Source organism: Elephas maximus, chromosome 8, assembly GCF_024166365.1.
Source record: "Elephas maximus indicus isolate mEleMax1 chromosome 8, mEleMax1 primary haplotype, whole genome shotgun sequence".
In the NCBI taxonomy this organism is placed as follows: Eukaryota; Metazoa; Chordata; class Mammalia; order Proboscidea; family Elephantidae; genus Elephas; species Elephas maximus.
Window position 1 is genome coordinate 37750792 of NC_064826.1, and position 12028 is coordinate 37762819.

Below are 12028 nucleotides of genomic sequence, written 5' to 3' on the forward strand. Positions count from 1 at the left end.
CTCTGGTAATAATTTTTGGATGCTTAAGACTCCCCACCGTATGATGTCAAAGCCCCCAAAGACAGTGTCAACCTGACCTCCTTTGATTTGCCTGCCTTAGTCATCTTCTGTTTCTGAAGCTGTTCTCAGTGTCTAGCCTTAGTTATGTTGACTGCCTTGACTATGGTAACAAGTAATATGGTTAAAATATGAGTGAGAGAAACATGGTGGTTATATATCTAATTCCAAGACAATGCGGTAAAGTAATCAATTGTAACATATTCCACAAAGGTCACTTTTCTCTCTGTAAACTTTTGTCCTTTGTTTTCTAGACAACTGGGACTGGACCTGGTGCCTAGGAAAGAGTATTCAATGGTGGATCCAGAGGACATCAGCATTACCGAGCTTTACCGATTGGTAAGTATAGGAAACCTTGGTTGACAGTGTCACTGCTAATTTTGTGGTTTCCATGGCATGCTTTTTACTTGCTTGATTTTATAAGAACAGGATGTTCCAAGTTTAATTTAGAGAGAGTAAAGAAAATTGAGAGCCGAGGTGACCATGCCCTGAATGCAGTACCCAGACACTTTACCCATCTCAGAACGAAGTGACATTCTCTACTTAGCCCTCAATTCCCAGGTACTAGGAAGTAAATTCAAAGGAGTTTGAGATTCTTTTGCAAATTTTTATACATTTTGAATTTTTTTTATACAAGTCACTCGTATTTATCTGCTGTGCTTCAGGACAGCTTTGTAAGTAATTATGTCCACTCATTGCTCACCTAGTTGTTAACCCTCCTCACTGTCCCCATTTTCATGATATACACAGACTGTTGAAAATACGTCCTCCTTGGTCTTCAACTACTGGTCTTACCCCACCCCTCCTGGCCTGAGTTCATTTCTAAGTGATGATACCCTAGAATATTTTATCATTTTTACCATCACAGCACCATGTATGGCTTTGGATATTTTCCAGTTAAGCAGTAAGTTAAAGTCCAATTTTTTTGACTCGGCATCTAGGTTTCCCAAATTTGGTCCAATCTACATTGTATTCAGCCTTATGTTCTTACTACTTTATATACTACTATAAAATTTACCTAATCTCTTGGTATAAACTAAGCTTTCTTAAAACAAAATTGGAGAAGGTGGTTGGAAAGGGCTTTCAAAGGCAAAGTCACTCCAAGCATTATTTTACTTTGATCTACTTAGTACTGCATCTTAGTAGAAAGTTTCCAGGAAGAGTGTCTATCATAAATGATGGAATCCTTTGGAGGATCCTGCCTTTTTTTGGGTAGCTTGCTAAGCTCATAGTATTTTTCTAAGAATAGAGGGAGATTCTTAATCTGAAGATGATCTGTATCTGAAAATTGTAGAAAAGAAATCCTCAGGACTGGTGTGTGACTGTGACGGCAATTCTTCATCCTGGTTTCCATTCTTCCCTAAAATCACTGATATGTTCAGAGTATCTATACCTCACCCTGTCAGTTCGAATCATTTCTATTTTTGTAGAGTATTATTCCTTTCCTTTCCTTTGAGCTTTTTGAGAGTGATGTTACTTGCATGCTACATGCCTTTTCTGATATCAGTACTAAACAGGATATCTGTTTAAACAGAGTAGTGAGGTCAGTTGGAGGAGGGAACAGAAGAAGACTATTCCTGATTAAAGTCATCACTGCTTCTTATATGACAAGTATAATACATATAATTTTTTCCTCAGTCACATCCTAAATTATGACATCTTTATTGTTGTTAGCTTATGTAATTCTTTGGACATCATACTTTATTTCTCACTTTCTTTTAATCATTCAATTTTAAGTTTCTTTGGGGTATGTAATGTGTCTCAAACTTCTTTCATTATTCCCAAAATAATCTTGTGCACTGCTTTATACTTAGTAAGCATTTTTTAAATTTTATTTTATTGTGTTTTAGGTGGAAGTTTACAGTGCCAATTAGTTTCTGATTCAAAAATTTATACACAAATTGTTTTGTAACATTAATTGCAATCCCCACAATGTGTCGACATTCTTACCCTTTCCACCCTGGTTCCTCTGTGCCCACTCACCCAGTTTTCCTGTCCCTTCCTGCCTTCTCTCTTGTCTTTGCTTTTGGGCAGATGTTGCCTGTATGGCCTCTTATACTTGATTGAACTAAGAAGCATGTTCCTCATGTATGTTATTGTTTGTTTTATAGGCCTGTCTAATCTGGCTGAAAGGTAGACTTCGGGAGTGGCTTCAGTTCTGAGTTAGCTGGGTATCCAGGGGCCATAGTCTTGGGGGTCTTTAGTCTCTGTGAGACCAGTAAGTCTGGTCTTTTTTTGTGAGTTTGAGTTTTGTTCCATATTTTTCTCCCATTCTGTCAGGGACCCTCTATTGTGATCCCTGTCAGAGCAGTTGGTGATAGGATCCAGGGCACCATCTAGTTCTTCTGGACTCAGGCTGGTGGAGACTGTGGTTCATGTGGTCCATCAGTCCTTTGGACTAGTATTTTCCTCTGTCTTTGATTTTCTTTATTCTCCTTTGCTCCAAATATGATGGGTCCAATAGATTTATCTTAGACGGCCACTCACAAGCTTTTAAGACCTCAGATGCTACTCACCAAAGTAAGATGTAGAACATTTTCTTTATCATCTATGCTGTGCCATTTGACCTAGATGTCTCCCAAGACCATGGTCCCCAGCCTTCAGCTCCACTAACTCCTTTCTCCAGGTGTTTGGATGTGTCTAGGAAGCGTCTATGATTTTGCCTTGGTCAAGTTGTGCTGACTTCCTCTGTATTGTGTGTTGTCTTTCCATTCACCAGAGTTACCTTGTCTACTGTTTCGTTAGCGATTTTCCCTTTCTACCCTTCCCCTCCCTCGTAACCATCACAGGTTGTTTTTTTCTGTGCATAAACCTTTTCTTGGGTAGTCAGTGTTTTTGTTGTCATTAGGGTATAATGAAAAGACCATGGATTTTGGATCCAAACAACTAGATTTAAATTCTAGCTCTTCCTTTGTCAAGCTCTGTGATCTTAGATCTATTGCTTAATCTCTCTGAGCCTTAATTTCTTGGGGAAATAATACCTATCATGTTTTTTATGACAATTAAATAAGAAATGCCTTTCCCTGGCACCTTTCTCTGGTAATGTTTGCAAAGCCCCTAAGAATTCAGTTGATATTTGCTCCTTTGTCATCTTTATTTCATTCATATTGGAGAGGCAAGATGGTATGGTGGTAATAATAATTGATGCTAAATCTTAGGATTAGGTTTGGCTGTGTTTAATGAAATAAATAAATAAATAATATAAGCATAGATGTAATAGAAGTTTATTTCACTCTCACAAAATACAAGTCCAGAGGCAGAAAATTCTAGTCTTGCATGTGATTTCATGGTGTCAAAAGAGATAGAGACTTATATGCAGTGTATGGCTTTGATCGTCAAGAACACCTCAAAGTGCAATATTGCAAGAGTTCCAGGCATCGCATCTGCACTCAGGCAGTAAGAAGGAGAATGTTTTCTCTCAGCTGATTCAGTACGTTAATGAGCCTTCCTAGAAGTTCCACACAACACTTGCACTTATATTTCATTGTTTGAACATAGAATAGTCATATCGCCATATCTAGTGAGGATGTCAAATATTTGATAAGCAGTTAACAGTGTCTTCCACAAATACATAATCATTTTCCTAGTTCAATTTTGTACATATGCAATTTTGTCTCTGGGTTTTTTTTTTTTAATATCTTATATGGGGTGGCAAATTGATTTTATCTTTTGTGGGTATTTCAGACGTGGATAGTGGCTGCCAGGAGTGGTATATTGACAAGATTCAGGGATCTCATTTGGGCTATAATTGATTAGCAATGTCTGCCATTGCCAGGAAAGGAAAGGGGGTGGAAGGAAGGTTAAGGATTTTACAGCTGAAATCCTAGTCCAAAGTCTTCGTTTTAAAAATAGGGAAAATAAAACATAATTTTCAGTGAAAATTAAATTGCTCCTTGAGAGTGGTTGCATTTTACTGTTTCTGAAGTACAGACTGTAGCCAAAGAAAAGCCCAGATGATTATAAGTTCCACAAGGACAAGTTCTCTTCCTTAAGGCTGCTGCTTTTTCAACTTTCTTTTGGTATACTGGCTTAACAATAATGAGATTCACTATAGCCCTTGGCTTTTTCTCTGCAACATGAAAGTGACTGACTATATTGAGTTCACCAGGGACGGTGGGAAGACACCATCACTGAATTTTTTTTTTAGCAATTTATTGTCACTTATGGATGAAGGACCATAGCATGGAGATGAAATGCCCTAGCAGAGAGCATGTCTGATTAATTGTTGCTGCTTCTCTTACTTTAAAAAAAATTACTCTTACTTTAGTCACTACTATTTCTCAGTGTCATATTTGAAACACAAGTGTTTACATCTTTCTAAATCCATATTGCATCATTAGAAAAAAATGTCCTGCTTTAGGTTTTTCATGGTCCTCTTAGCAGATCTTTCTCACCTAATCATGTTCATCTAAGCAGCAAAAAGTGCTAAATCTCACAGTGTTAACATATGTCCGCTCAGAAAGCTTGGTTTAGTGCCAAAGACGAGATCTGAATCCTAGAAATAAAGAGAACCTTTTTAGCTGGATTCTCTGGTTATGTGTGCCTGTGGAGTATTCATGTAGGAACATTTCATGGTTTAATAAGGTTGTGTTAGCTGTTTGCTTTGTGATCTTTAGTGTGTAGACTAGTGGTTCTAAACCAGAGGCAGTTTTGCCCCCCGGGGAGCATTTGACAGTGTCTGAAGACATTTTCAGTTGTTACAACTGCAGGGATGGGGTTTGCTACCGACATCTCATAGGTAAGGTCAAGGATGCTGCTAAACACCCTGCAATGCCCAGGACAGCCCTCCTACAACAAAGAAATACCCAGCCGAAATTGTCAGTGGTGCTGAGGTTAAGAAACCCTGGTACAAACTATTCATCCAGTAATGAGTGCATTATATGAGGATTGAAAATTTGAACCACTTACACAAATCTTTGGAATGGGTTTGTTTCTTTCCCTAATCAAAGCTCTAGTGAAACACTAAGCACGTTTAGAGTAACTAGTAGGTATATTTGTAACCACAAATTATTTCAGAGATGGATTTTTGTCTATGTGGTATAGCTGCTAAATTATAGCTCTTGAAGTGTGAACAGGCCTTTTTAATTTTATTATTGCAATAATAGTTTCACAAAGATTTTTAGCAGTTCCCCAAAGTAGTGAATTACCAAGAGATAAGCGAGTAGCCATAACCTACTTATGTCCAAATCCATTGTGGGTAAGAGAAGAGGTGAGACTTCAATGTCAGGCTGTGCGCAGATGGAAGGACCTAGGTCATGTGTACAGAGGGCGGAATCAGGCAGGCATATGACTAGGAAGCAGTGAAGCCCAAAGCTCCAAGCAATAACGACGTATGTAAAAGACGAAACAATACAGTTTTCCGTCTGCTGTGACTTCCACCTCTGCATATAATCTCCATCAGTGATTCTCAACACTCACTGCACATTCGAATCACCTGGGGAGCTTTTAAAACTTCCAATATCTACACCCCTGCCCCCCCTAGAAATTCTAATGTAATTGTTCTGGGCTAGAAAAGGGGCATAAGTATTTTTTAAAAGCTCTCTTGGTGATTCTAAAGTGCAGCCAGGGTTGTGAACCACTGATCTGGATACGTTGGATCTTTTGTATGAGGAATAAATAAGGAAGCTGCTCTTTTCCCTTAGTTTTTAGTGACTGTCGTGACTGGTGCTGGGAACTTCAGTGTTCAAAGCACAGAGCAGACACCTGCTGGAGGTCTGTTCTCTTCAGAAGGTTTTGGCATCAGTTTCTCCAGCTCTAACCTTATAGTAGTCATTTCTTCAGAGTAGCTTGTGCTATGTTACCCTGAACTTTAAATAAATCAGTAAATAAATTAACACTTCCGGGAGAAGAAAAAGTTGCTTTGCAAGTTGAAGAGATATAATTTTATGAACGTAGAATGCTTCTTTTGCCATAGTTTTTTTTTTTTTAAAAGCACAAAATAGAGCAACCTTCATGAAAAACAAACCAGAATTATGCTTTTTTTGTGTATGTATGGGCGGGGGGTAGGTTTAGGATTTTTTTTTTAGTAATCATTGCAAACACATACCACAATGCTGAGATCCACTTTAAAAAAAAGAAAACAACTTATCCTCCAGTTTTGAAGAGAGATGTACAGTATACCTGTTGAGAATACATTGGTTATAGATACGTTTGGTTTATTGACTTTTCTTTACTGTTTACTTTTAAAGTAGTTTAGATTAAAAATATGAAGAATTTGTGGTGGTTTTATGCTGTTGTTTTTACAGCTGTAAATTTAGGTGGCATTTTTTACCTTCCAAAGTTGGCCAGTTAGTCAGTAGTTATAGAGCTATACTTAAAAAGATGTGGAATATAGAAATGGGGTTAGACCATTACCATGTACTTTAGCTCCCAGCAAAGGACATGGCTCCATTACTGTGGAGTTAAAATCCCTACTTTTTTTTAATTGTCAAGTGCTCCAAGAGACGTAACCCATTAATTGCCTGTGTTATGAAAGAAGTAATCATCCATGTTCTTAGCACCTGTGCTGTTAATACACAGGACTTTGCAAATGTTTTTCCTTCTCCCCAAATCTTAAGTCTGTGCTACTCAGTGCTGTCCAAGAACTGCTGGACTGTCAACTGCCTGTAACTGACCAAGTACAGAAATTGAGAGTAAACGGTTATAAGCCTTTACAGCAACTTGACATTGTCATGACATTTTTCTTGTATTTTATCTAAGTATCAGTCTTCAGTAGATTAGGTAGAAAAACACCCTGGTCCTTTACTGCAAGTAGTTTGAGAACACAATCCTAGATAGCTCATAATTCCTGCTCATTCTTTAGCTAACTAAAGTTTCACTGTTGCAGGAAGCCTTCTCTAACTCCCCAGACTCAAGTCAAATCCCCCATTACAGACTCCCATGACAATCTGGTTCTTTCTCTCCATTTATCACAGTTCCAGTTTGACATCTGTATTTGTGGCCATTTTATTTTTTAAAATTTATTTATTTATTGTGCTTTAGGTGAAAGTTTACAAATTAAGTCAGTCTCTCATACACAAAGTTATACACGCCTTGCTATGTACTCCTAGCTGCTCTCCTCCTAATGAGACAGCACATTCCTCCTCTCCACCCTGTATTCCCCGTGTCCATTCAACCAGCTCCTGTCCTCCTCTGCCTTCTCATCTTGTCACCAGACAGGAGTTGCCCACATAGTCTTAAGTGTCTACCTGAGCCAAGAAACTCACTCCTCACCAGTATCATTGTCTGTCTTATAATCCAGTCAAAACCCTCTCTATACAGTTGGTTTTGGGAATGGTTCCTATCTTGGCCTAACAAAGGGTCCAGGGACCATGACCATCAGGGTCCCTCCAGTCTCAGACCATTAAGTCTGGTCTTTTTATAAGAATTTGAAGTCTGCATCCTGCTATTCTGCTCCATCAAGGATTCTCTGTTGTGTTCCCTGTCAGGGCAGTGATCGGTGGTAGCCGGGCACCATCTAGTTATTCTGGTATGACCATTTTCTTGATATCTGCTCCCCTTGTTGTTGTTGTGCATGATTGAGTTGATTCTTCCTCATAGTGACCCTATAGGACAGACTGGAACTGCTCCATAGGGTTTCCTAGGCTGTAATCATTATAGGAGCAAATCACTAGGCCTTTTCTCCATCAGAACAGCTGAGTGGGTTTGAACCACCAGCCTTTTGGTTAGCAGCTGAATGCTTAACCATTGTGCCACTGGCGCTCCTTCTGCTCCCCTTAGTAGATACAAACTCCGTGGGAATATGGGCCATTTCTGTTTTTACTCATCATTGTATTCCCAGTGCTGGGCATGTCATGGACATTTAACAAATATATGTTGAATGAGTGATCATCCTCATGTTCTCCTCAGCTCTGGAATCATAGGTGATTCCTTTCCTCCCTCAAACTGTGGGAACTCAAACTTCTGATCCTGCTTCCCAAGTGCAGCCCGAACTGGCTATATTGAGGACAGAAATGAGAGAAGGACATAAATACTACTCCTACCTTGAGACACCTCACTGGTTTTCCTAGGTCAGCCTCCCTATAGCTCCACACCAAGGTAGTAGTTGGATATCATTTCCCCCAGCCTGTCTCAGAAAATTACCACATTTTTGCAATTTCGTATAATTTTAAAAGCACTTTTAATTAAGAAATGTGAAGTCATAGCTGTATTCAGCTAACATCAATGGAATGATCAGTTAGGTCTAATTTAGTCTGATTTTTTAAAAGATGACTAATAATTTGTTCTCATCCTGGGAGTTACTAAGGGAACAACAGAATCCTTTGAACTTCTTGCTGCCTCAGTCTGCTCAGTGAGTTGATATCATCCTACCATAAAGAGTTTAAAATTTTTCGTAAAATGGGAGTCCTTGGTGATCTACTACCTTTCATGGTTTCTTATTTTAGAAGATGGAAGAAAAGTTGGAACTTAATATCTGACTAGACACTGAATCCCTAAGCAGAGAAAGTATTGCATAGGACATAACAATCACACCATGGATAACTAGTTCGTTGGGCTCAATTATTTTCTTCAGTCCAAACTGATCATCCTTTGTTGGGGGGTTTCTCATTCAGATGGAGCATCGACATCGGAAGAAAGATACCCCCGTGCAGGCCAGCAGCCATCACCTCTTCGTGCAGATGAAGAGCCTCATGTGTTCCAACCTGGGAGAGGAGCTGGAAGTCATCTTCTCGCTCTTTGATAGTAAAGAGAACCGACCAATCAGGTGAGTGCAATGGAGACAGGACTTGAATTTCTCAGGGTTGGAATGGTGGATATTTGTGATTTGCAATCATTAAGATATTTGACCTTGGACAAGTCACTTAAAGTCTGTCAGCCTCAGTATTCTCATCTGTATAACTCTGTGAGTATCTAAGCTGCCTGCCCTCAAGAAAGTTCCATGAGGGTTAGATGAGATGATACATACAAAAGTTCTTTAAAAATCTACGAAGGGTTGTGGAATCTTGATAATTATTATTAAATGAAAGTGAGGCACTTTTATTTGTTTGAGTTGTTTTATATTTTGATGATGCAAGAAAGACATAGTAATTTTAAGTCCCAGGATTGTTTGCGTGTTTGTTAAGGTTAACAAATTGTATTTTTCAAATTTTCAGCAAACAATTACATTATTCTTACATTGCCTGCAGCAGGTGATACCGAGAGACTGCGAAATACTTGAAAAACTTTCCACTGAAGTTTTAGAGCTGTGAAATGATAGTTATCGCATGTTTTTTTTCTTTTCTTTGTTCTCTGGATCTTAAACTTCGCTTGCGATTCCCTGTGACAAGCTTTTAATACTTAGAGACTTTTAGTGAGTGTTTTGGCTGTTATCCAAAAATCTCAGCTCAGGTTGAAACTTTTTTATATTTTCAATTTTTTGTTTGTAGATAAGCATGCCTTTTTTTAAATTAATAATTTTCCTTAAATTTTGAATTAAAGTTGTATTACACAAATCATACATAGTGACCAAACCGTTCTATACTTTAAGAAAAAAAAAAAAAAAGCTTCACTTATTAAAACAAATGCAGATCATTTTTAAGCAATACTTAAGTCAAATGTATTGTTATATAAACACAGAATAATCTTTGAAGTTATTTCTTTTCTGGTAAGATAGGCTTCTTTTTCTATGAAATATTTGTGAAGTTTATTTTTAATGCACTTACAGCATACTACCTTCAATGAATTAATTTATATGTTAGTTATTACCTGCTAGTGAGAGGATTTTCTATCTCTCTAGTAGACTGTGTCCCTAGAATTTAAAAGGCAATGATTTTGAGCAGCGGGGACAGAATTTTATGAGGTGTGGACATAACAATAGTAATGCAGCTTTCTACTTTATACACTGTTGGGGAATGAATCGATGGGTTAGAAGACCTTCCCCCCTTAGTATATCAACACTACTAAAAAGGGAAGTTAAAGGCCTGAAAAACCGATCCAGGTTATAGCTCAGCATTTGCTTTAGGAATGTGAGATTGTTGAGAGATATTATCTGCTTACATGTTGGAGTGTGGCTTGGATAGCTTGGCTGATGGTTAGTTTAGTTCAACAAAATCTTTATAGTATTGTCTGCATAATATATGGTCCTGTTAGCATATTTAACAAACTATAAGGACTGTAAAAGCAGGAAATGAGGTCATTCTTTTGATTGTTCCTATTAAGCTAATGTTTTAGAGGAATACAAATTCCCCTTTGCCACTAATATTTAAACTGCATGAATGTGACATTTAGTATTAGCATTAGCTTGTCTCTCAGTTTTGTCTTGTTATACATTTTTCACATATTTAGAAATGTCCTATTTATTTAGTTCCTCCTGCCTTATTTCTATTTACTTGGTAAAAACAGGAAAATAAACTGGGTGCGGGATCTCCGAAATATGGGCGTTGTGGTTCCCAAGTTTAAGCTGGGGGCTGGATCTTTTTCTTGTTCTGTAATATGTTTGGGTTACCACAGATGCCTCCTTTGGTCTGTTTACCATCTCTCTCCCACACACACACACTCCCTCTCTCACCATTCTCATTCTCTCTCACATATACACACTTCCTCTCTCACCATTCGCCTCTTTCACGCATGCACGTACACTCTCATTCTCTGTCTTTCCAGCATACACACATACTGTCACCGTTCTTATTCTCTCTGTCACATTCACACTCACTCTCTCTCACCATTCCCTCTCTCTTCCACTCTTCCATAACCCACCTGACCTGGGGCAGCCCTGGGAAAAATTCCTCCCTCCTGCTTCTAGTCACTGAGTTTGGCCTTTGGCTCTCACCTCTCAAACATACAATTGCCATCCAAGTGATTGGCAAAAGAATGAGTGAGAATGAAAATATATACTTACTAGGTGCTTGGAAAAATCTCAGATTTATTTTTTTGATGTGGTCTCAGGCAGCGGAGAGATCTTGTTCCGTTAAGGAGTTTTCAGCCTTTGCTGTGAGTAGGTTTGGTTTAAGTGGCAGAGGCAGCATCCCCTGGGAAGAGGCCTTAGGAATGGCTTCCTTCTCATCTTTGCAGCTGATTGCTGCTGCTCTGACCCCTTCACTTACCGCTGTCTTTTCCTTCATCTTGAAACTAGTGACAGTTCTTGCTTCCTTCACTGCACGTGACATACCTAATGATTATAAAGGAATTGCATCTTCTTAGCAAATATCTTATATCGTAAATATAAGGTATGATTTGGAGGCATTGTTTTGTTTCTTCTTATGCCTACAGTGAATGTAGTGTGGAATGTATGGGTATCTTAAAATCTGTATGTATTTCTTCAACTTTTCATAGTTTTTTGTATTTTAGAAAATTTTAGACACACAAAAATAAAATAGCGTGATGAGCACACATGTATGTATTCACTACAAGGTTCAACAATTATCAACTCAAGGCCGATCTCGTTTTGGCCACATCCATTCCCCATCCTGCTCTTTGCCTACAGATTATTTTGAGACAAACCTATGACATCATATCATTTTTAAACGTAAATGTTTCAGGATATATCTTTAAAAGAAGGGAATTCTAAAAAAAAATTACCACCTAGAAAGTATCGCCTTAACAGTGTCAGATTTCCATATCTACTCATTATTCAGACTACCTCTAAACCCACTGGAGTTGGTTCTGACTCATAGTGACTCTATAGGACAGAGGGTTTCCAAGGCTGCGAATCTTTACAGAAACAGATTGCCACATATTTTTCTTGTGGAGTTGCTGATAGGCTTCACCTGCTGAAGTTTGGTTAAAGTTGAGCGCTTTAACCACTGTGCCACTAGTGCTCCCTTGCTGTCCAGTCGATTCTGATTCATAGCAACTCTATAGAACCGAGTAGAACTGTCTCACAGGGTTTCCAAGGAGTGATTGGTGGATTCAAGCTGCCGGCCTTTTGGTTAGCAGCCTGAGCTCTTAACCACTGTGTCACCAGGGCCCCAGATTTCCTCCAGTGACTCATAGTTTCACAAATTGTCCAATCAAGATCAAATACGGCAGGGAATGGGCGAGGGTGGAGGAGGAG

The 12028-nt window shown here is 38.6% G+C and overlaps 1 protein-coding gene across 3 annotated transcripts in view; it reads left to right on the plus strand.

The window, feature by feature from the left end:
* The window catches only part of DOCK4 (dedicator of cytokinesis 4), a 487078-nt gene that overhangs the window by 241117 nt on the left and 233933 nt on the right, over positions 1-12028 (plus strand). For all 3 annotated transcript variants that reach the window (XM_049893613.1, XM_049893614.1, XM_049893615.1), the window contains exons 7-8: positions 312-396; positions 8610-8761. In XM_049893613.1, the coding sequence (XP_049749570.1) occupies positions 312-396; positions 8610-8761 (237 nt within the window). The remainder of the gene's footprint in view (positions 1-311; positions 397-8609; positions 8762-12028) is intronic.